This window comes from Miniopterus schreibersii (genome assembly GCF_964146895.1).
Source record: "Miniopterus schreibersii genome assembly, chromosome: 1".
NCBI lineage: Eukaryota > Metazoa > Chordata > Mammalia > Chiroptera > Miniopteridae > Miniopterus > Miniopterus schreibersii.
Window position 1 is genome coordinate 170,578,827 of NC_138101.1, and position 26,259 is coordinate 170,605,085.

A 26,259-nucleotide genomic window follows, 5' to 3' on the forward strand; every position below is an offset into this window, starting at 1 on the left:
CTTCGTTATGGCAGCCCTAGGAAACTTAATAACGTTTCTGAACTCACTAGTTCAACACATTTATTGAACATCTGCCAGATACTAATTTAGATGCTTGAGATACATGAGTGAGCAAAGACAAAAATCGTGCCTTTGTGGACCTACATTCCAAGGGGTTATGAGTGAAGAGACAACATAAGTTAGAAGATGGTATCTTCTATGGGAAAAATAGTGTGGTAAAGTGGCTGGTGGGGTAGTTGCCAATTAGAATTGGGTGGTAGGGGTTGGGGTCATTTCTTAGTGATTCAAAAAAAGACAAATTAGGCAAGTGTGACGTCAAATATTTGGTCTCCACACTTAGTTCCTGACACAGATCCTAAAACCCTTTAAATTTCCTGAGTGATGGGGGTGTTAGAAGATCTCATAGAGTTCCTAAATCCCTTGGAATTTCCTGGGTAAAAGGAGTGTCTTGTTCTAAGGAGGCAACTTTTGGTGGGCTCCTGGGTAGCTTCAGGATAAGGGCTGGTCACCAGAAAGCCCAAGCTTTGATTAGAACCTTACAGCTTTCAGCCCCACCCCACATTCTCCAGGGAGAGAAGGGCTGGAGATTGAGTTTGTACTCTATCATGTCTACATGATGAAGCCTTCATAAAAATCCCTATACAACAGGGTTCAGAGAACTTTCAGAGTGGTGAACATTCCTGGTGCTAGGAGGGTGGCATTCCAGGAGAGGGCATGGAAGCTCCATGCTCCTGCATACCTTGCCTTTTGCATCTCTTCCATTTAGCTTTTCCTGAGTTGTATCCTTTATAATAAACTAGAAATAAGTAAAATGTTTTCCTGAGTTCTGTGAGCCATTCTAGGGGAATTATCAAACCTGAGGAGAGGGTTGTGGGAAACCTTGATTTATAGTCCATTTATAGTGGGTTAGTCAGAAGGGTGGAAGACCTGTACTTCAGATTAGCATCTCACAGAACATTCGCTTTAGACAAGTTGGTCACTGCCCAACTTAAAATACCAAACATCCTCTCTTGCTAAATGAGCGACTGTTAAACTTTATTAATTTCAGCTTTATACCTGCAATGAGTAATAAATCAAACTTGTTCAACTACAGGCGATGTTTTTGGTCTGGTCGAAGGGCATTTTAGGGTTAAGAGATGCAAGGAGAGGAATGGTGAAGGTAGGCGACTGGGAGGAGGATGGCTTGTTTCAAAGGGGAACAGAGAAATACAATGGAAGCCTGCAGGGAAACAAGGTCAAAGTTTTTGTTTTGTTTTAAGATAGAGAACTAACAGCATGCTTGTATGTTGAAGAAAACAGGGAGAGAGAAAGCAGTTGTGATCGTTAAGCTGGTGGATAACACACAGAGGTACAGGAACTAGTGCTTTAGGTAGGGTTGGCTTCAGATGGGAGCATGGCTAGCTCACCTATGTGGTCCTGCGAGTGAGATCCTGGAATGTGCCTGGATGTGGTGGTGGTCCTGGTGTGTGTGGTCGTTCTCTTTCTGGTCATTTCAGAATTCTCAGTGAAGAGAGAAGGCAGAAATCCTGCCTCCTGTAAGTACCTAAATGCCCATCTGAATTTTCACACCTCAGTTCTTTTGTGCTTCTGTTTGAAAGAGCCTCATTCTTACCAGAATATTAACTTCCTAATAGCCATCCAGTTAGATGGAGAGATCCCAAATGTAGTCCCAAGAATAATGGAAGAAAACTGGATGTATGTACTGGTTGTACAGACCTGACTACAGAAAAAAATATTTCTTACTGTACATTTTCCAGGGGGTAGTCCCCTTCCTGCCCCCTACTCCAGGACAGGCCTTATAATGACAGTAAGAAAAAGTAAAATAAACAAAAAAGGAAGACACATTTTCTTGGAAGCCCTCCAGCCTCCCCAGCTGCTTTTACATAAAATCTTTGGGTTTTGGAAAAGATGCCAAAATCGATGGTCTTATTTTATTCTGACAGAAGCAAAAATTCCCCTGCACCAGTAACTACTCAAGTATGTCTAGTAACACAGAAAACGAGCCTCAACTTTAAACAGAGGCCTTTCAGTTTCCTCCGTGCTTTGAGGAGATCGCAGAGAGGAAGAGGAACGTGTGCTTTCCAGTGCGCAAGCGCTGTCTGAGACCTGTTTCGTTTGCAAAGTAAACTTTTTTCCGGAGATCTGGCTAACATTGAAAATATTTAAATTAGTTAAGTTTAAAGGTTCCTTACTTAGTTATATTTCTTCGGAGAAACCTTGAAATTCCCTAAGGGAACACAAAAAGTGCTGTCGCCCAACGTGGGGCTCGAACCCACGACCCTGGGATTAAGAGTCCCATGCTCTACCGACTGAGCTAGCCGGGCGCTCGAGAGGCGGCCGCGTTTTTTCACCTCTTGGTCATTGCTCAGCTACATCACGTTTTCCTTCACTACTTTAAAAATTGTATCATACTATTAGCTATGCACTTCCCAATTATTTTCAAGAATTCTTTAAAACATTTAATTGTATTTGAATTTAATAATTTCTATTGCTTGTGTATACCAAGATCACTGAAAACTTATGCAGGTCTTTATAATCACAAGTTCATTCGTTGAATCTTTTCTCTGACGCGTTTTAAAATACTGCTTAATGTGTCATCTTTAAAAAATACCTATCAAGGCTACCCGCCCTCCAGCAAGTGGCATAATGATTCCTACAACGTGGGGGCAGCATTAAAAAACAAAGTTCAGTGCTCGCTTTAACAACACATACACTAAAATTGCAACGAAACAAGAGTAGATTAGCATAGCCCCTGCTCAAGGACGTCAGGCAAGTTTCTGAAGCTTCCATATTAAAAAAAAAAAAAAAAGTTCATCCTCTAAGAGGTTACAATGCAAAACAGCAGAGGTTAGCTCTTTTCCTTTAATATGACCTAGTCAAGGAAAGTTAAATTGAGGAAGGGGATTCTGGTTCACTTAAAATAAGGCCTCTTTCAGGAAACTGTCTGACAATTGAGAGAGAGGACCCTCAGAGGTTGTTATTATCATTCAGGTCAAATAACAGAAGCTGGGAGGAAAGAATTGTAGTCATTGCATCTTATGGTAAAGAATGTTAATTCTAAGAGGAAAGAAGAAAAACTGACTTTGATCAAATTATGGAAAGCTGAGACAACGGAATAATCCAGATTATTAAGCAACTATTTATATTAAGGGACTATTTCCAGGTTAAAGGAGCCTAGAGACCTGCAACTGAATACAATGTGTGGTGTTGGATTTTATTTATTATTATTATTATTATTATTATTATTATTATTATTATTATTATTGCTATGAAGGGCACTATTGAGAGAATTGCCAAAATCTAAAAAAGTCTGTATATTAGAAAAGGAAGTATTGTTAATTTTCTGATTTTCATAATTGCCTTGTGACTGTAAAAAATAATATTGTTTGGGGGGGTAATACTAATGAAGTATTTAGTCGTTTAAAAAGTGCTAATGGCCCTCCATTGGTAATAAGATTGAAATCTAAACCACTACAAGATGTGGCTCCATAACCACCTCTCTGATTTCACTTCCTGCCATCCCCCCACTTAATCACTGACAGGCCACGCTGTCCCGATCGTTCCTGTATCATGCCAAGCTCATACTCCTATAACAATTCCAAGTATCAGTTTAAAGTCATTCTGTAAGTAGCAGCCGAAAGTGCAAACCTCCATTGTCTCTTCTACCTTCTTTAAGCAGTCTTATCCTTAATGCTAGCAAATAGTTGTATTCACAAAAAGGGTACTAATGCTTCTGTAAAATTCCTGAGCTCAAAGGTGAGATACCCTTAGAGTGCAACTTCCTTTGTTGTGAGGAAAGGTAGGTTGACGGGGACGCCCTCAAAATAATGGGTCAGAGCCGGGACGCTAAGTGTGGAGGGAGGCATCCCCCCAATCGCTTTCTTGGGCCTTGGTAAGAACGTCTCTCCGCTTTGCTCTAAGAAAGAATGAGGTATCGAAATAGAGGGATAATACAATTCTTAGGTAATGGAACAGAGCAGCTTCTCAGAAAACCCGTTGGCTCAAAATGGCTCAATAACACTCACGAGCGAAACTGAAGAGGAGGAACCCCTACCTTCCCCTAACCCCACCTCCATTGTTTTCTGCACTAGCGCGCCGCCCGCAACGTTGGTCCCCTCCTTTTCCCACAATCCTCTGTTCCCGGGCTCAACGCCGAGGAACTAGCCACAGAGAAGGCTATTGGTTGAAAGAGCAGCCAATGAGAGAGCCCGTTACTAGTCTGCGTGCCGCGCTGTAGGGGGAGCGCATTAGGCCCTGCAGCCCTACGCGTTCCGCTGGTGTTTAGCAGGATGAGCTCCATCGGCACCGGGGTGAGTTCGTTGTCTCACGATGTGATCGTCTGGTCGAAGGATTAGCGCTGAAGGAAGGCGGACAGACCGCTTAGGGTGCGCCAGTTCGGGGTGCATGGGAATGCCTTCGGCCTAGCGTGCCGCTTCCACTTGTCTTTCCCACGCTTGTTTCTAGGCCGGAGCCTGCGGTGACGGTGACCTGAAGCCTTTAAGCTCAGGTGTGGCGGGCCTGGCGGCGCAGCAGTAAAATGTGGAGCCGCTTTGGATTGCTGAGTCACTTTCTTTGGCCTCTCAGGGAAACCGAAAGTGGAGACTCGTGGGGCCTGAAATAGTGCAGGGTTTGGGCGTCAGCGCCTCTTGAGAACCACTGAGGCCCGGCGGCTTGAGATTCCAAGATCCGAGGCGCGGCTTTCCGTGGACAGTTCCATGCAGTTGCTAGGGTGCTGCTGACTCACGGGCCCTTCTTCCTCTGCCCTCCGAGTGTCGCGATCGCTCAGTAGGACTCCCTGGGAACGTGTCGGGACAGGACATACAAGAAAAATGCCTGAAAAGTGAAGTCTGAAGACTACTTTCCGTTTTTCTTTTGTCCCAGCTTTTCCTGTACAGAGTACTTAACAGCACACCGCCGCAAACATTGAAATGATTAGCCAGGGACCTAACCGCTTCTGACGTAGTAGACAAGCCTGTTGAGGATTTTGAAGTTAGACTGGACTTGTTGGGCTTACTACTTTCCTTTGTTAAACGTACTGCGTATATACAATCTTTCGCTTTCTCCCTTTATGTATTTCTCCATATAGAAAATACAGTTTTTTGTTTAGAAATATATAAGGGTTGTTTGCATTAAGGCTTTGAATAAATGGGTTTCTTAGTTCATCTAATTCTTCAGTTCGTAAGATTTTGATACTGAGTATTAAGCCGAAATACTGGTTTTCCAAGTTTGATAGCAGGTAGCTTATGTTTGGAATGGTTTATTTCCTTGGATTATGTGATGCTAAAGTTATGTCATTTTTTGTTGTTGTTGTTAGTAATAGTAGTTGCTCAGTAATGCATATTGTAGCAAATTGACTTTGCAGCTGCTTTAATATTACCTTCAATTGATAGTGTTTCATTTTACAAACCCTATGAAAATACTTGATAATATAACCATGTGAGATATTTTGGCATTACAGTGGTAGATCTTTGTTTTACACATCAGGAAACAAACTCAGGAAGCACCACTGTTGAGGGCTTATCTCCTGTCTTTGCTTCTAAGAACTCTGAATAAGAAGAACTGTCTACGTGACATTTCTCTCTACTTGCTTGTTTAATAGGCATTTCAAACTACATGTCCCAAGTAGAGATCTGGTTTTTCTTCTCCCCTTGCCATTTTGCATCTCCTGCAATCTTCCATCTTCAGTGAATGGTCCAGTTCTAGTTGCTCAAATGAAAAAAAAATAAATCTGTGACTCACCTTTAATTTTTTTTTTACTTCTTACTTGCATCTCTACAATCTTCAGCTCAATGAATGGTCCAGTTCTAGTTGGTCAAGTGAAAATAATCTGATTCACCTTTCTTTTTTACTTTAGTCCTAGAGCCAATCCATTAGCAGGGTTTTTTTGGGGGGGAAGGGGAGGGTCTCTACCATCAAAACATCCTGCCTTCTGTCTCTTTTTCTCTAGTCAAAGTACCACCTTTGGAATACCTGATCTCTGCTTCCACTCTTGTTACCTCTGCAATTCATTTTTCAGATGAATGATGCTTTAAAAAAAAAATTAGATCATATCACCCCGTTTAAATTCCAGTGACTTCCTATTGCATTTAGAATAAAATATAAACTTCCTACTCCAGCCTAGAAGACTAAACATAGTTTGGCCCTTACATGTCATGCTCTAATATAGTTTTCTCACTACCATTTACAGTGCTCAAGACACAGTGGCCTTCTTTCTTTTCCTTGATTGTGCTAGGCTTCTTTCTACCTTAAGGTCTTTATGCCAAATGCCAGGATGGCTCCTCCATATACTAAATGTCTAGTTACTCCTTATTTAGGTGTGACTCAGTCTAAATAACTAAATATAACTGCCCCAGCAAGGCCTTTCCTGATTAGGTAGTCTGTAGTAGTTCCTCTGACTATCACTTCAACCTGTTTTATTTTCATTATAGTCCTTTTTCTGGGTTAGTGCTGTATCTCTAGCACCTAGCTTTGTGCCTGGTCTGCTTTGTAATGAAGAAGTTCAAGAATTACGCTTATTAAATGTTTGAAGGCTAAATTATTTGTCAAAGGTCCTTTACTTATTGCCACAGCTATGAATTAGCATGTTCTGAATCCAGTGCTATTTCTGCCATACCATAGTAATTATTTTCAAAAGTGAGCTTTGTGTTTTGTGTGAAAAAAGTTGATTTTATCTAGGACTTGCATCTATCTATTGCTTTTCAGTAAATCTAAAGTGTATAACTTTTCCCTTAGCTGCTGTTTCTACTCTGATACACTAAAGCAAAGTCTTTGTTGAGAGTTAACACACATTTCTGATGTGTAAGCCATTTAGAAAAAAAAAAAAGTGAAGTTATTACTGCCAAACTTACATCATTATAGGCTTATTGTTGCCTCTTTCCTCCTAGTATGACCTGTCGGCCTCTACATTCTCTCCTGATGGAAGAGTTTTTCAAGTTGAATATGCTATGAAGGCTGTGGAAAATAGTAGGTAAGAAACATTGTTTTATTTGAAATTAGCCTATTTAACCAGTTATTAAATATCTCCTTTTTTATATTTTTGGTACTTAGCCTTTGCTTTGTTACTTTGATACAAAATAATATGTACCTTAAAATAATCTCAATTTATTAGTCATTTCCAGATCTCTTTTTAGGCCAGATCTTTTCATGAGCGCCAGCCTTGTATTTCCAGTTGATGCCAGTATTATCCACTTGGACATTTTACCATGTCTCAAATGTGGTGTATAAAACCAAATTCATTATCAACTTTGCTAGCCCATTTCCTTTTAAAATTCTTGGTTTATCCCTGGTTGGTATGGCTCAGTTGGTTAGAGTGTCATCCGGTACACCAAAGGGTGGCAGGTTCGATTCCTGGTCAGGGCTGTGGGTTCAATTCCCTGTTGAAGCACGTGCAGGAGGGAACTGATTATGTTTCTCTCTCATCAGTGTTTCTCTCTCCCTCTTCCTCTCCTAAAAAAAAAAAAAAAAATCAATAAAATTGTTTAAAATAAATAAAATTCTTGGTTTATATCATTGTTTTCCTTGGCCATTAGGTTTGTGACTTGTATTTGTGTTTTCCTTATTTTATTTTTTTACTATTTATTTATTTTTATTCATCACCGGAAGATGTTTTTGATTGATTTTAGAAAGAGAGGAAGGGAAAAGGGAGAGAGAGAGAAACATCATTGGGAGAGAATCAACATCCATTGGCTGCATCGTACACGCTCCTCCACTGCGGATCAAGCCTGCAACCTGGGCATGTGCCCTGACCAGGGGAATTGAACCTGCAACTTTTTGGTTCATGGGTCACGCTCAACCAGTGAACCACACTGGCCAGGCTAAGCTCAGTTTTTTAAATAATAATGAAAGGTTTTGGAGTACAGGTAGACTAGGGAAATTTTAGAGTTTTAGAAAAGTCCACATATAAATGCTGAGTTGTTCAAATTTGTACTAGTACCTTATATATGATTATGGAAGTTTCATGAGGGTGGAGACTGTTATTTGTCTTTCCATGTGCTATCAGTTAGCAAGCCCTCAATAGTTATTGAATGAACAAACAGATGGTCATTTGTTGTGCCATCTTCTGAGTGGTAGAAGGAAGGTATCTGGATTTCTAATGGTTTATGAAATATTTAAGATATTTTGCACAAAAATACATTTTAAGTCCTGTTATAGGATTTGAAACAAAGCTAGTTTATTTTGTGTTTAAATGTTGTATCATTAGACATATTGGTATTTACAAGCTGTTGGTATCTGATACTATAATAGAAGTAAGGCTGTTAAGAACTTAGGCTAAAATGTATTTGTCATTGTATACAAAGCCTTTGAGAGTTCAGAAGAGAGTCAAATTCAAGAAAAAAGTTGACACATTTTCTTCCTGTTGATAAAGGAAAATTGGCTCTTAAACTAGGGAGCTAGAGAAAGAACTTGAGGAAGTTACTGGTTTTTTCCTCCTCTGCATTCTTGCACCTTCATTAGTGTAAAAAACTTAAGAGAAGTATTGACTAAGAAAATCTTGAAAATACATTTTTAAACCATCTGTAACCCAGAAAATTGAGGCTAAGCTATGGGGATCTGTGTATCTTAGTAATTTGTTTTCTATTAAGTATTTCTAAATATGGTTTAAAACAGCTTTATTTAAGTAAAATTGGAATTAAAAAAAATTAAAACATTATAAATGAATGTTTTTTCTGCATAAAGAAAAAACAGGGTAAGTTCCTCTTTTAAAGGGATCTATGTAACCTGGTATGATAGAGTATTGTATGATGATCACAAATGTGAATTTTACACCCTTGCCCAGGTAAGCTCAGTTGGTTAGAGCATTGTCCCCATATGTCAAGGTTGTGGGTTTGATCCACGGTCAGAGCACATACAAGAAGCAACCAATGATGCATAAATAAGTGGAACAACAAAATGATATTTCTTTCTCTCTCATTCTCTCTCCCTAAAAATCAATAAATTAAAAAAACATTTCTTTAGAAAACAAGATGTAAATTTTTCTCCTAGCTGCTACTTAATAGTGATGTTGTATAAGGTTCCTCTATTCAGTCTTCTGAATGTTAGTTGTAGACATCTACCCTAACTACTTCATATACCTGACAATAAGAATGAAATAAATATAAAAACATTTGGAAAATCTTTTATGTGCTGTGTGGGCACAAAGGTGGAAATTAGAAAAATTAGATTGTATGTTAATTTTCTTAAGAGTCTGGCATATAAACTAATAGAAAACATTTAACCATTTAAGTAAATAAATTGATTTAAGATTATATTTCTGCATTGAATGATGATCACTTTTTTTAAAGAAAGAAATTTAATCTTGGGAATTTAAAAGTGAAATATTTTTGAGTACCTGTTAACTATGGGAACTACCAAATTAATTAATGACATGTATGTTAATACTTAAAAGCACTGTATTACAATATGTATACCATGATCATAATTTTATAAAAGTATGCCCCTAGAACAGGGGTGGGGAATGTCCAGCTCACAGGCTATGTCATTTGGTCTGGGCCTGTCAAGGCCTCACCAAAGAGAAGCAGTTCCAGCCATCACATTAGGGGTGAGTTAATTAAATGTTTGACCAAATATAGCAGGTTATATTTTAAACTGATAATTTTGTATGGCTCACAAATGACGTTATAAATATCTAAATGGCCCTTGGCAGAGAAAAGGTTCCCCATCCCTGTCCTAGAAGGTAATATGCAAAAGATTAAATTATAATCTTCCCCTTTAGCCTCATTGTGGAATCTTGATATGAAGAAGACTGTGAAATATAATATAAGGATTATACTGTTGAGAAAAAAAATGTACACAAAATTTTGGTGTCAGAACCTCTTTATACTTGAAAAAAACACAGGGCCTCAAGAGTATTTTTAAAAAGTTTATTTTTATTGTTGAAAGTATTACAGATGTCCTCTTTTTTTCCCCATTGACCTCTTCTACCCTGCACCTGTGTCCCTCCCACCCCAGAAAGAACATTTCTTATATAGGCTATAGGTTCTATCAGTATTTACTGTGACCCCAAAGAGCTTTTATTTACTTAGGTTATTGGTCTTATTAATATTTACCATGTTAGATTTTAAAACAAAATTTAAAATGTTAATTCACTCAAAATAACAATAATAAACACAATTTTGCATGTTAACATAATTTAAATTATTATTAAAAATATTTAATATTAGTAACATTTTAAATGAAAAATAACACCCAAAATGTAAAGAAAAGTATAGTGAAAAGAGTGGCATTGTTTTACATTTTTGTAAATCACAGTAGTTGATTGAAGCTTAATAGAAGACAGATCCCCTTATCTGCGCCTGCTTCAGCATGTTGTTACTTGTATTGAAGCATGTGAAGCAAGTCAGGCTTCATGCAGGTATGTAGTTGGAAAAGTGAGTATTTTAATAAAGGCTTTTCAGATAATTACAGATGTTGTTCTATGATACTATACCAAAACTAGACAAACGGTAATTTCTTAAAAGTTTTTTTGCAGTGTGGTGTCTAAAAGCTTAACAGTAAACTTTTTGTACATGGAAATTAAAGTCTGTTGGGTTGTCTTGCACTTTGGATGTTTTACCTGTGCATGCTCTGTAACATTATGAATTGGTCATTTGGAAAATACTGGTTCACTGAGTTATAACAGATCTTTCAAATTTGACATATATTGTTATAAACTCTCAGAAACATTACACTTGTTACTATCACCATCAATCTGATCATAAAAAGCTTTTAAGTACTGGGAAACACTAGCTCATGGGTGAATGTGATTCCCCAAATTCCAAATACCTGAGTGTCAATAACCCTGGTTTGTCCAATGCTCATTGACGGTAAAAACAGGTAGTCCATAAGAAAATTCACAACTCTAAAACAGTTTTTCCAGGGCTTGTTCCTTTAGGCAATCATTGTATTTTGATATACAGCAGAAGTACTTTGAGTACCTTCCATTTCAGTATGATAATAAAAAGGCAGGTGCTTAAAGATTGTGATCTAATTAAAGTAATTACTGCGGTATCAAGGACATTCTCAAACTAAAAGTTGCTTTTTTTTTTTTTTTTTAACTTGAGAGCATAGCAGTGAAGAATACAATTAGTATTCAACAATACAACTACTACCATTTTTTGTTATTGCCTTGATTTGTGTTAATGGCCAGCAGTTTTATCCACTAGTGCTTCTGTATTGTACCATTAGTACAAATGTCCATGCAGTGGAAAGGGCAAATGATGTCTTTGTATTTTTATGAAAATAATTTAGACCTCACAGACCCTTTTGAAAGGGTCTCTGGGATCCCTAGGGGGTTCACAGACCACACTTTTCAGAACTTTTAGTTTAGAATAACTGTTCAGTGAGGAAGATGACGTGGAATTAACTAGGAAAGGCTATCTGAGGCTGAAGAGTTTAAGTTGAAGTGACTTTGCCAAAGTTTGTAGAAATTTATTTAAATACGCAGTGGTGAGGAGAAAGCGTATTCTAGCACCCAGGGTAACCTCAATGAAGACTTAATAGCAAAAATGAACATAAGGTGTTTGAGGGATGATGGTGAGGTTGAATTCAGTAGAGCAGTGGATTTGTAAATAGGATGGATTTTGCAGATTCTCAGGATTTTTGGAAGGTGGCCCAAGGAGTTAAAACGTGAAAGGGGAGCCATCGAAGATACCTGAAGTGTGGGAGAAGGAGTGTCTGAAATTCTTTGTAGTATGTGTACATAGCCCTGTTCATTTTTCTGGTTGTTTCTAATCAGAATTCCCTTTATTAAAAGGATTAGAAGAATAAAGTAATTAATGTATTTTCATCTTAAAATGGCAACATAATTTCTCCACATTTTACTTAATAGATTATTTTAAGAGCTATTTTGTTTTAAACAGTTGTACAAAACATATGTTTTATTCTTTTATATGCTTATAAGCCATACATGGTTAGTGCAGAAAAAGCAAATGAGCAAAAGAAAGAAAAAGAATTATAATCTCTTCACCCAAGTCACTGTTAACTTTTTAGCTTGTGTATAGCCTGTCTTTTCTATGCATATTATGTACCTTTTTTTTTTTTTAAAGGTTTTATTTATTTATTTTTAAAAAATATATCTTTATTGATTTCAGAGAGAGGAAAGGAGAGGGAAAGAGAGAGACAGAAACATTGATGATGAGAGAGTCATTGATCGAGCCCACAACCCGGGCATGTGCCCTGACCGGGAATCAAACCCCGGTCACCTGGATCCCAGGTCGACGCTCAACCGCTGAGCCACGCCCGGCCGGGCATTATGTACCATTTTTAATGGACATGAATTTAGTAAACATTTGTTATAATATGGCTATCATATGCCAGACACTGCCATTTTGTACATATTTTGTTGGCATCTTTTTTCACTTGTGTATTAATATTCTTTTATGTCATAATATAGATTCTTTTGGTGACATGATATTCATTTATATGGATTAATCTACTACACGTTAGGTAGTTTCCCCTTTCTAATTTTCAAATGCATTTGTTTTAAAGTACTTGCCATGCTTTAAAAAACTAAGTGTTACCTATTTTTGTGTTTCAATTGATTTTCTTCTGCTTGTTTCAGTACAGCTATTGGAATCAGATGTAAAGATGGTGTTGTCTTTGGGGTAGAAAAATTAGTCCTGTCTAAACTTTATGAAGAAGGGTCCAACAAACGACTTTTTAATGTTGATCGACATGTTGGAATGGTAAGGTGACATTTAAAAATGTTCCTTTAAGTAACTGATTGGAATATATTAAAATGTGATTATAAGAATCCATTTATTACTTTAGTGTTGAGGCAGAAACAGATTAGACAGCAGCCACAGAGGTAATCACAGAGAGTGAATAGTTCACTATCTGAAAGAAAGGTAGCAGTCTCATAACTTGATCGGAAAGAGAGATGAAAAACCAAGTTGCCTTAAGGAGGAAGGGAGAAGGGTGAGAAGTATGTGTAGAAAAGATATGTTGGCAGCATAGATCACTGATGAAAGCATATTCTTGAGAGGCAAAGAATCTTTAGGTTTTTGTATCCCTTGTGGGGATCACTGTCATACTGAAGATGTTACCAGATAAGGAATACCTTTATAGTCAGGTGGAGCAGCAGGAAAGGATGTTTAATGAAAGGAAAAGTGAACACATCCTTTTTAATAGTTTTATAGGCATCACTGTATTTAAATTATTTTATGCAGCTGATATCTTGGACTGCTTTGCACAATTGCAAGGCAAGTCATAAATACATGAGTGGTGTATACTGGTGTCATCCTGTGTGGGTGTCAGACTTTCTTCAGTAAGAACAGCCTAAAAAGGAAAAGAAAGGATTCTAACCCTGCTTACTGAAAAGGCTAGGAAGAAAAGAGAAAACTTGTGTGCTAGGTACTATGCTAGAGGCTCTTCACACAAATTATCGCTTTAATCCTGACAACCCAGTGAGAGTAATATTAATCCCACTTTTACAGATGAGAAAACAGACCTCTACAGCTGGTCAAGATATAAGCTGAGATTCAGACTTTTGGGATTGCATGGCCTACATATTACTCCAGAACCCATTCTGCAGAGTGAGATCCTGTAGAACACACTCTGCTGTTAGCTTTGGTATTTCTAAATAAGATGTGTTACACACAAACACAAAAATGACTGGTAAAATATAACCAGTAAACTATAAGCTACAGATAAAAAATTTTTTTCCTCTCCAATGTGTTATTTCTGAACATATTTTCTCTCATGAACAAATTTATTATTCCCAGTGAAACTTGCCACATTGCAGTGTAGCTGACAGGAGAGGAACTAACGAATTAGGCATTCTTTCACTTAGAAAAACTTTAAGTTAGAGGTATTTTGAAAACAATAATATATGCTTATAGGCACTGTAGTGATGGAAAATTATCCTAGAATTTTCAAATTTTTACTATTTGTTATTTAAAGCCAGGAAACGGATGGTATTCCTTATAGCCAGAAATTGGCAGAACATTAGACATTGAAGAGGGTTAGGAACAATGAAGGATTGTTTTGTTTCCACAGTTGTCATCTTCAAGTGATTTGAGAATTTTAAGACTTCACAATAAGCTTTCTCCAAAGCAATAGATGATTTAAATGGTAACATTTACTGACTAGGTAACTTTGGGAAAGTCACACTAAACACTAGGTTCCTCACTTGCAAAACTACAGTGCTAATGGTACCTATCTCATACAGTTGTTGGCAAGGTAAAAAAATAATTATGTAAAATACTTATTAGCATGTAATGAGTGCTCAATATGTGTTAGGAATTTTCATCATTGTTACTTTTAGTAGGTATAAGTAGATAAAAGGCTATTAAAAATTCTGATACCACTTCTAACTTCTGCATATTTCCTAAACAAGTGGTTTCCAGACTTTGTTGGTTCCTAGTCCCTGTGTTCCAGTAATTTTTTTTAATGGCTTCCATATGCCAAAAAAATACTCAGTGGTTCTATTTGTTATGTATTTAGGTCCAAACAACTTGGTGTTTGTTCTAAAGACTAGCTATTAAAAAATACACGTATAATGAAATAAATATATATATTTTTTATTTTTAAACAGTCACAGTGTGCACTGTGCAACTTCTAAACTTTGGAATCAGATTACATGCTGCCCTCATTTCCTGTTCCACATTGATTTTTGTACAGTATTTTTTATCACAGCAACCCAGCTTTTCAGTGATATGATGTATTGAAAGGAGTGTAGGATGATCTGATGTTGAAACTATGAACTGCTTTGACAAATGTTTCCCCCAAACTTAATGTCCACAGCTCTTGAATTCACTACAGTGCTGTAGGCTATCTCAGTACATCGTTTGGTAACTGCAGTTGTAAGCCACCAATCTGGGACGATATGTGATTTGTCATGTTTTGGTTTGGCATTACAATTTATTAGTCAGTAGGCTGAAAAAGGAGACTTGAGGTTGTGCTGTTTAGAACAAAACTTAATAATTTTTTGAACGTAGAACTGCTTTAAATAAAAGATTAGTCCTTACCGGACCAAAAGTTTTCTTCTTTTTGTTGTTGTTCTATTCTTTATAATGAAGTGGTAAGTGGAGCGATATGGAGGATTGATTATAGAAATATTCCTTCTGAATGTGATCACTGGACAAAGCAGTAAAGTCATACTTGATAAATTTCTAAATTGTAATCCCATACCCATGGATCAAAATGCCAGGATGCCCTACGAAAACCTTCAAGCCAAGAAACCTTTTTAATGGTGATGCTTGTTAAATATTTTGAAAGCCTACAATAATTATATACTTTACCTGATTTATGATAGGTGTATTATTAAATTGGTACTTCTTTTCTTTCAGGCGGTAGCAGGTTTGTTGGCAGATGCTCGTTCTTTAGCAGACATTGCAAGAGAAGAAGCTTCCAACTTTAGATCTAACTTTGGCTATAACATTCCACTAAAAGTAAGTTGACAACTTGGTGAGGAGGCTTTTGAACAGTAATAGGAGTTTATTGATAAGCTCTTCTGTTTTCGTCCCCTCCCCCAGCATCTTGCAGACAGAGTGGCCATGTATGTACACGCATATACACTCTACAGTGCTGTTAGACCTTTTGGCTGCAGGTATGAAATTTTCTGAGATATTCAGTCAGATCTGTTCTATAGATCTGTTTTTCCCAGCATTTTAGCCTTTTATACCCTTAAAAATATGAATTGTTACTAAGAAGTATTAGGCTAGTGATTGAATACATCACTGTACATAAAAATAAAAACTTTGAATAGTGAAAAACACTATATAGACTTGAGCCGAAGATAAAAGAAAACTCATAGTAATAACTTTAATCTGATTATAATACATTTTCTGGAAGAAGGTGGTCTGGTCTACAGGTATAAACCTCCAGTTGTAAGATACATAAGTACTAGGGATGTAATGTGCAACGTGATGACTATATTAACATTGTTGTATGATGCATAGGAAAGTTAAGAAAGTAAATCCTAAGAGTTCTCATCACAAGGAGAAAATATTTTCCTCTTTTTTGTAATTATATGAGATGATGGGTATTAATTAAACCTATTGTAATCACTTCACAATATTTGTAAATCAAACCATCAATGCTGTACATCTAAAACTTTGATACAAAGATGTATGTCAGTTATTTTTCAATAAAACAAAACAACTCTCTGATGTTAGACCCAGACATTTTCACGAAACTGCAAACTGACATTCTGTGTTGTCATTATTAGGTAGCCAACTATACTGGCACCTCAGTGTTCTCATTAATTTCCATCTGCATACTTTAAACAGTTAGGTAAAATGCTCTTAAATGGGAGTTTTTTAGCATTCAATAACATGCATACAAGATTACATGTCAAGTTTCTGTTAGTCTCAGTTTCTTATTGTTAAGGTGGAATGCTGATATTTTTATTTTGGGGGAAAGCTGGGATTCAGTTGCATCAAGACCTAGAGTAAATATTCAAATGTGGCTTCTCAGAGATCTGTCATGACTCGCGATTTCCCTCAAATAAAAAACATGTTTAGTTTGTAACTTTTAAAAAATAAACAAGTCAATCATATTTCATTAAAATAAACTAATTTACTAATATGTCAGTGCTTGCCACTGTTAAAAGTTGTAGAAAGTTAGTTTATTAGCTTTAGTCCTACCTTAGAGTTGTTTATAATCACCATATTTAAATTACTGAGGACAGATACTAGAGAAAACCTGAGTGTTACTAGTTGTTCTTAAGGTTCTCACTTAAATTACATTATGAAACATTTTGCTTTCAGACTTCATAGAATAACTTCCACTTTTAACCTTTCAACTGAGCTCTTAATTCATTAGTTCTGTTTTTAAGGGGGAGAGAATAGTGGAGATGAGAGAACTTTTCAGTAAACATTGAGCATGTACTATGAGTCAGTCATAAGTCAGTCACCATTGATGTGACTTTAGAGATAATGTGATAAAGGTATGTATGTACTGCGTATAGCAGGGCACCCGTTAGGGAACAGCCTCTTTCTGGAGAGTTGGCAAGAAAAGGAGGATGTGAGATGTGGGGGGATTAAGGGTTTTTATTTCAAGCAGAGGTACTGGTATGAAACTGCATGGGAATTTCAGGTAATGCAGGGTAGTCAAGTGTACTTGGTGTGTAGACTATGAGGTTTAGATGACATTGAAGACATAGGAAGGGGCCAGGTCATATAGAAGTCTGTTCCATACTGAGAAAACACTGAAGGGTTTTTAAATAATGATAATCATTTATGTAATCTGAAAGATAAGTCTCATAGCCATGTGGAAGATGGAAGGGAATGATGTTAGGGGTGGGAATTGGACTGGTGGCTGTCATGGTATTCTGTACATGAAATGATACATAAGATGAGGCTGGTTTCTTCTCTACTTCTGAAGGGAAAGGAAAGAATTTCAGAATATCAGTAATTCACATGATTGTTTAATATTCTAATTTTAATTTGTTGAGTATATAAAAATTCATTGAGCCAGTTTGGATTATTGCAGAAAAATAACTGGAGGAACACTAGGAGACAGCCAAAAAAGAATGAAGGGTGGAACAAGAATTTGAGGTAGATTCAGTGTGTTCACATCAGGAATTTTGTCATCTTGGCTTTTTTCATATTTATATTTTTACCTATTGGGCCCTCTTACTAGTTTTCCATCTATAATTACTCCTTTGTCTACACAGCTATCCTTTCAGGAAAATTTCATTAGGAAGTTTAATACTAACAAACAATGCCACATGAATTTTGAACAGTTTCAAAAACATACTAGTTTTTATTAAAACTACCTTATCAAAGCGTGTAATGAGTTACGTGTATATAAGTAATTTATCTTAAAAAGTATAATTAAAAAAAATTTTATCTTTATTGTTGAAAGAATGTTATCCCCTTTTTCCCCCCATTGACCCCTTCTACCCCACTCCCCACCCCAGGCCTTCCCCACACTACTGTCCGTGTCCATGGATTATGCATTTATGCATATAAATTCTTTGGTTAATCTCTCCCCACCCCCGCCTTCCCTGTGAGATTCGTCAGTCTGTTCCATGCTTCTATGTCCCTGAATCTATTTTGTTCATCAGTTTATTAAGTTCTTTAGATGAGATTTTGTGATATGTAATTTCATTTTTATCACTGTTTTTTAAATACTTTTATGGTATTAAGAACCATGGTTTAAACAATTAATTACTTTTATGCAGTTTCATGTTAGGGTCTTACAGTGTGAATGATGGTGCACAACTCTACATGATTGACCCATCGGGTGTTTCATATGTGAGTAATTTTTAATCATATGGAATTCTATTTTTAGTTTAATGGTATGTTATTAGCACTGAAATCAGATATTTAGATTATATGAAGTTTCTTTAAAATTCATTCAAGGAAAGTAACATTTTATCTATCATTAGTAACATAACCTGTGGATATGAGGCAGAGGAAAGATTTGTAGTTTTCAGTATGCTGTTTATAAAAACTACACAGTGAACATAAAATTTTGAATATGTGTTATTACTATAAATAGTAGCAGTGTATTAAAACCATATATTTCCCTTTTAAAAAGGACTTTATATGGGATTACTTGGACCTTTCTCTGTCTTCTGAGATTTTTTACTAATTAAAGAAAAAAAGACTATATTGTCATTATACACAAGTACAAATGGACATTCTTTAATTTAAAAAATAACCTTTATAATTTAAATAATAAAGAATTATGGTTTAGAGTATAAAGTTCAGGGATTTCTTTCAGAAATAATTTTTTTCATTGTTACGATGCTAAAATAATTTTTCATTCCTACTCTCAAATATGTCTCTAGTTCATGAAGTATTTATAATGATATAATTTGTTTTTCTTTGGATATCCCTTTATTAAAAATAATCCGTATTATTCTAGAATTAAGTTTGGTTATTTTAAATATTTTTAGTCCCTTGGTGTTCATTAGAATATGTTTGACAGTATTTCTCCACACTTGCTTTTGAAAGTCATTTAACATTCTTTCATTAACCTTTAAATAGAAACAATAGTCATCAGTGATTTATGGTAGTATGTTAATTGAATATATATATTGGTGTGTGTTCTTTTTAAATAGGGTTATTGGGGCTGTGCTATTGGCAAGGCCAAGCAAGCTGCAAAGACAGAAATAGAAAAGCTTCAGGTAATACATACTTACTGCTTGTATTTTTGTTATAACATTATCCTCATGTAATGAAGTTTTATCACTGCAAACAAAATCTTTTCTACCAAAGTTTGCTGTTTCTAGCAGAGCTGAGAGTAGGAAAGCTGGTAACATATTACTTGTAGAATTGTGTCATGGATCCCTTCATGATTTTGATGTCTGCTTACTATAAACCCTTAATCCAAACATTATCATATAATTTCACAAAATCCTTCAAGTCCATTCATGAAACCCTATGAGCCGTCTTAGGTTGAGAACTTTGGTGTTTTATTCTATCATTTCTTTCTTCTCTGGAGCACTTTGTCTAAGTCTTACATTAAGAGCCTCACTCCTCCAGTGCTTCTCTTCTCTTTGTTCCTACCTACATAAGACATGAAACCCTGTCCTGTTTCAACTGCCTACTTTTTCTTCCCCCAAGAGCCAGAAATTCATCTTTAGTGTAAAGAAGTTTTCTTAAAAGTTTGTTGGTTTTCCTTCTAGCCAAATTGATCAACTTAATATTGAAACAGTGTCTACCAACTCTTCATTGCTTCTCAGAAACTTCCCTAAAAGGCAGGCATATGATTTAACATTTTGGCAAATTGTACTAAGAAAAAATTTCATATACATTTAATATTAAAGGGGGACTTTGCTGTACTCATTCAATGTATTTAAGGCAGGCTCTAGAACATCTTTTTAGTGCTTGAAATTTAATGCCACATTCTAGACCTATGAAGCCTAACTCATGTTTGGTATTTTAATAAAATTGATAAAAGGACCTTAGACATCAAGAAAAGCCCTGGGTTAAATATACTGGCTAGAATCAGAGTTAGGTTGGTTATGAATAGTTCCTAGACCTTATTGACTTTTAGACCAGTGTTCTTTTCCGTCACATACTTCCTGGTGTAGTGCTAAGTTCCTATCTTCTCGTTTCCCTTTTGCTTTCATTTTTCCTTATTATTGTGTAGAAGTTTGAAGAGAGTATTTAGAGCAGTCTTTTTGTCTTTCTGAGATGAAATCCTGGCAAGGAATGGGAATACCAACACATCCTAGCAAAAAATTGAGATCACTTTGCTTGAGGAACATATATATCTAAATGACAAAAACATGCTCTAAAGCAGGTCAACAAACAATGTACACTTTCTACTTTTATTCAGCCTATGGCTACTTTCACACTACAGTAGAGTTTGATAGTTGGGACAGACCGAAGATCATATGGACCATAAAGTCTAAAATATTTACTTTTTGGCCCTTTACAGAAGGAGTTTGCCAACCGCTGCCCTGTATCTATGCTCTGGCCTGTTTTTCTTCTGATGTTCTGTTTACCAAAAATATTTTGTGAAATAAAAACTTCATTAACATATGTAAAAATATATTTAAAATGTGCCCTTTTCACGTTTGCCTTTGTATGATACTATTAACTTACTAAATGTAGAACTTGACCCTTAAGGGCAAAAGTATAAAGAGTGGTATTCCTTTTCTTTCACTTTGCTCCTAATTTAACATGAAAAAATTTAATCAGAAAAGATATGAATAGTACAATAAATGTCTGCATCTAGATTGCAGTTAATGTTTTCAAACATTTTATCCATTTGTATGCTATTTTTTCTAAATAATTTGAAACAGAAATTGCCATCATGACATTGTATCCCTAAATGCTTCAGCATTCATCTCCTTCTAATAATACCATTATTACACCTAAGATATCATCTGATATTCAGCCCATAATCGAGATGCCTCAATAATCCTAACAATGTCATTTGTAACTTTTTCAAACATAATTAAGGTTCACACACTGAATTTGTTTCTTATATCTTCTAATTTGTCCTTCCCCCCAATATTAATTTTTTGAAGATCGCATGCCAGTTATTTTTGTAGTTGGTTCCATATATTAGATTTGTCTATTTCCTAACAAGACTGGTATTCTTAAATTTAATTCAGAATTAGGATTTTTGTTGTTGTTCCTGCTTCCTCATATGGTTGTGCAGGCGCAGAGCATCAGGATTTTAAAATCTAAGTATGTACCAAGAATAAAATATTAATGAACCTGTTTAGAGGTAAAATTGAGTCACCTCAAGTCTGTTTTATGAGCACCCTGTATCTTTCAGCATGTCTGTCCTCCTCAGCACATCCAGAGTATGAATGCCAGTTTGCTCTTTTCATCTTGTCATGTGTGTTCAGAAACCCATATGCCTAATAAAGTCTTGCATTGGTTATTTCCAGTACCTACTGTTACATAAACTCCTCTGTTGGGCATCTAAGGGCTGTTTCTCTACCCTGATTTCCAGATTTTTCACTGTGAGAATGCTAATTCTAGTAAGATTATAGCTCCCCACTTTTGCCTTGTGCATTTCATTTCTCTGCCTCAAAATCAAACCAAATCCAGCTATGTTCTAAGAACCCACTCAACTCTTGTTCTTCAAAGTTTTCACCAACATTTTGCACTTTTGTCTTGAATTTTGTCTTTAATAATTCCACAAAAGACAGTTTTTCTTAATCATGTCTGTGTATCTTGTATATAGTAAGGCATGTGTGATTTGTTTGCATTTTATTATCCCAAATTGGCTATAAAGAAAAAAAAAATTTCTCCAGTCTTAAACTTAAGGTCTGCCTGTGAATAGACTCATAAAGGGGTCTGGAGTTTTATAAATTTTAATACTTATCACAAAACTAGTAGTGCCCAGATGAGGGTCATCCAAACTATGTTTTATTATAATTTAAAAACATTAAACTGAATCAAGAAACTTAGGTTGTGGTCTTTTGGGATTTTAGGTGATTTTGCTTGGTTTTATATCTGAGAATCTCTCTCAGGAGCATGGGTTGTTGATACAGGTTGTGAAAAGGATCTGAAAATAGTTACACAAGTGGAAAGTGTTCTTTTGACTCCTAACTTACTGAATATTTTCTGTAGATGAAAGACATGACCTGCTGTGATGTCGTTAAAGAAGTTGCAAAGATGTAAGTGGCCACTTTCCATACCGCTCACAGAACAGTTCTTCACCTGACCACATACATTAATTCAGAGGTGGTTTTACTTGACGGTAACTGCATAATTTTTAGAAGGTGAATTTCATATTTGAAGATGAATTAAGGAAGAGAATATCCATATTTTGACAATGAATGGAATGGGAAAAATAGCTTTTGATAAAATAAACTCCTGTTTAGGTGACAGAATTCAAGGGTAGGACGACGTAGTGGACCTCTGGGGACTTCATTTCAGTTCCCAACTTCCCAAATCTCAAAATTCCCAATAACAGTAATCTTCACTTACAAACTTTCAGTTACAGCTAATTATTTCTGTATGTGATCCGTGAAGTTGGCTCATTTACCTAATGTTTCTTTGGGCAAAATAATGTCAATTATAAAAGCTCTTGTAACAAGATAAGAGCGGTATTTCAAAACATTTAAAAACTGAAGAAAGCCTGAAGTGATTCATATTACAGGTAGAGTAGGTTGCTATGTAATAGTTAATAGTAAGCAATAAAGCCAGTAAACCAAGTTGGCAGTGCTTCATAATTCTTATAGATCAAGGAATGTAAGTATTTGGTAATTCAAAAAATAAAAAAATGCTGGTCTTGGCCCTAGCGGGTTTGACTCAGTGGTTAGAGTGTCGGCACGTGGACTGAAGGGTCTCGGGTTTGATTCCAGTCAAGGGCACGTACCTCTGATGCAGGCTCGATCCCTGGCCCCAGTCGGGGTGGGTGCAGGAGGCAACCAATTGATGTTTCTCTCCCTTCCACACTCTAAAAAGCAATGGGAAAAATATCCTCAGGTGAGGATTAAAAGAAATTAATTAAAATGCTGGTTTTGTAGCCAACTTTTCAGATTTTATAGTCATAAACATAATACTCCAGAGAATTCACAGCACCTCTATTCCAACGTGAACATGGTCTAGTCAGTCAGCTCTTTACAACTGTCTCAGCCAGTAATACATGCAAGGAAAAAAGTCCTAGAGAGCTGTTTTATTAATAAGTGTACTAAATGGCACCCTTAATCTCAATTTAACTGATAGTCTTTATAAATAAAATATTAACTTCAAAAGTATAATTTTTAAAGTCCTCATTGTCCATCACTCCTCCTATTCATCTGCCCCCTTTCCCAGAACTTCCCCCATTCCAGTTGTAAAGAAGCAGAACCCACTTTATAAAAAAGTAATTCTCATTGTGTAACAGTTTAACGTGATAAGTGCTCCTTCACTGAGAAGTGCTCCTGGAAATTAGCCCTTACCAGACCTTTTCTATTTAGGTATAATAGTAGGCACTAATTAGTTCCATGTAGGAAGGCCATCCCTTACATAGCACTACGTATCTTTTACTTCGTTTCAGAAAATTAAGGTATAGCAAGGTGTTAGGAATGCCCTCCAAAAGTAGTGTGTAAGGTAGTGGAAAATATAAAACAGGAAAGCTTTGCTCTGATACTTTTTTGATATTTTCACTTTAATATGTTACATGGTAGTGCCTCCTTGTTTGCTGCAATTTGGAATGTATTATATGTAGTTTGAAGGCCAGGTTAAGGGGGAAATGGACAAGGGTTTACAAAGATTCCTGCCAAGAAGTTGCAGATAGAAGAAACCACTAATAATTGCAAACTTAGAAATTAGTTTATTTTAAAAATAATCAGTTAATGAATGGAGAAAACAAATATCCTGAAAACACACAGGTAATGATGGTTTTTTCCCATTTGTGTTCTTTATGAGGTATCTTTTTTAGTTATGTCTCTAAAACAGTGCATAAAACAACATGGATTTAAAGGTATCTTGAATGATTTGTAGTGGTTATCAATCCTCGTGTAATTTGTCTTTTTTAGTGTTCATAAATATAAAATGTATAATGTGCATATGTGTAATTTTATACTTGTACTAGGGGTGGATGTTCTAATTTGTGCTGACTGGGTACATGAATTATACAATGTTTGTAGATAACCAAATGATTGTTATAATTTTTCTGTTCTAGAATTTACATAGTACATGATGAAGTTAAGGATAAAGCTTTTGAACTGGAGCTCAGCTGGGTTGGTGAAAGTAAGTTACTTTTATGCATTTATTTTCTCTCAAGTTGTCTGTACCAAACCTAATTTACCACTGGATGCCTTTTTAAAAAAAGTTAAAAAAAATAATTCGTTAAAGACATACATATAGAAAAGTACACAAATAACAAATGAATTGATGAATTATTACAACATAGATAGAGTCATATAATCATTGCTCTGGTCAACAAATAGACTAGCCCCCCTGGCCTGTAACTCACAATTGGTTAGAGGGCCTTCCCCATACACCAAGGTTATGGGTTCAATCTCTGTTCAAGGCATATACAAGAAGCAATGAATGAATGCATAAATAAGTGGAACAAAAATCGATGTTTCTCTCTCTCTGAACTCAAATAAAAAATTATTAAGATAAGTATTTAAAAAACAGACTAGCCCCTAGATCACCTCGTAGGCCTCCTTGAAATCAGTCCTTTACCATCTCCCACAAAGTAACTGCTATCCTGAATTCTAGCACCAGAGTTTTGCCTGTTTATATAAGTGGAACTAGATAATATGTATTCTTTTGTCTCTTGATTTCTTCAACATATTTGTGTCAGTTGTGTTGCTGTGTATTTTAAGCAGTATTTGTTCATTTGCCTTGCTGTATAGTGTTCTGTTCCCTGAATGTACCACAATTTATTCATCATCTGTTGCTGAGGAGTTGGGCTGTTTCCAGTTTTTATTTTTATTTTACTAGAATGAATATTATAGCTGTGGACATCATGTACAATTATTTTGGTACACCTGCATAGCATTTCTGTTGGAAATATACATAAGAGTAGAACTGCTGGGTCATGAAATATGCATATATTCCACTGCAGTAGATATTGCCAAAATGCGTTCTGACACAGAACAAACAAAGCCTGAACAAATTTACCAGGTAGTCGTTTTTGTGGGTTTTTTTAAATATGTCTTTATTGATATCAGAGAGGAAGGGAGAGGGAGAGAGTTGAAACATCAATGATGAGAGAGCCGTCATTGATTGGCTGCCTCCTGCATGCTCGCAACTAGGGATCGAGCCTGCAGCCCTGCATGTGCCCTGACCGGGAATCGAACCGCAATCTCCTGGAGCCTACGTCGATGCTCAACTTCTGAGCCACACCTGACTGGGCTCAGGTAGTCTGTTTGAAGGGAAAGTTATGCTTAATCATCGACTAAAATGAATAGTTTTAACTTTCTGAAACATCCATTTCATGTTTTTAAAAATACTACTGAGACGCCAAGTTTTTCTTTCTAGCATGGTAACCATAGAGCTTCAAGAACAGTTAAAAAAAAAATCATGCTACACATGAATGAATACTCAAGATTATTATAGCATCAGAATAAATCATAGCATAATTTATTCTTTGTTTCCATAAGAGCTAGATTTGGGCATATTTAATCTACGTGCAGAAAACAAAAGAATGAATTCAAAGCATCTGGTATTACTCAAAGTACAACTTTACAAAATTAACCTTAGATGGACCATACCTGTGGATTGGGTACATTGCATGGTATTGCAAATCACAATATAGTCCTTGCTTTTAATTCATTTAAATATATGGTTTAATTTCTAGTAACTAAAGGAAGACATGAAATTGTTCCAAAAGATATAAGGGAAGAGGCAGAGAAATATGCTAAGGTAAGTCACTGCATGAAAACTTCATGGAAATAAGCATAGAGTAACAATTTATATTAAATAACAAAGGTTAAGTTGAACTAAGGATAGAAATTTTCTAGGTTATCCTCAATTGGGATAAAGCTGCCCTGGTTCCAATTTTTTTTGTGTGTGTGTGTGAAAATGGCAAGGTTTTTTCAGGACATTTAATACTTTCATATTGTGCATAGTCTATAAAAAATAAGTCATTTGAGTATTAGACCAAGGCATATTTAATCATCCTTTTCTTTAGTTGGGTGCCTTAGTCTAAACCAGTGTTCATTTTTCAGTTATAAAGTATTTTTAGTAAGTTTCAGTTGTTGTGATATGAAAAATAGATTTTAAACACTATTTTTCTCTTAACAGGAATCTTTGAAGGAAGAAGATGAATCAGATGATGATAATATGTAACATTTACTTCAGCATTTGTTTTAAATTTCTAATACAGTCCCCATGTAACTATTTAGCCCCTTGGATTATTACATATTCACTGACCAATTTTCATTAAATTTTTGTCTTGTAATTATTGAAGTTTGGTTAC

The 26,259-nt window shown here is 35.9% G+C and overlaps 1 protein-coding gene across 2 annotated transcripts; it reads left to right on the forward strand.

Moving 5' to 3' along the window:
• The first annotated feature begins 4,178 nt into the window (after positions 1–4,178).
• Positions 4,179–26,241, forward strand: PSMA3 (proteasome 20S subunit alpha 3). 2 transcript variants are annotated; one of them, XM_081137894.1, is made up of 11 exons: positions 4,179–4,310; positions 6,885–6,967; positions 12,539–12,662; positions 15,267–15,368; positions 15,453–15,526; positions 18,107–18,179; positions 18,992–19,057; positions 21,969–22,015; positions 24,010–24,077; positions 25,639–25,703; positions 26,085–26,241. In XM_081137894.1, exons 1-11 carry the CDS (start codon positions 4,290–4,292, stop codon positions 26,127–26,129), a joined length of 768 nt encoding a protein of 255 aa, XP_080994020.1. In that variant the 5' UTR covers positions 4,179–4,289; the 3' UTR covers positions 26,130–26,241. The 2 variants fall into 2 exon arrangements, with proteins under 2 accessions (XP_080994020.1, XP_080994021.1); XM_081137895.1 differs by having other exon boundaries at positions 4,224–4,310; positions 12,544–12,662.
• Positions 26,242–26,259: the final 18 nt, after the last annotated feature.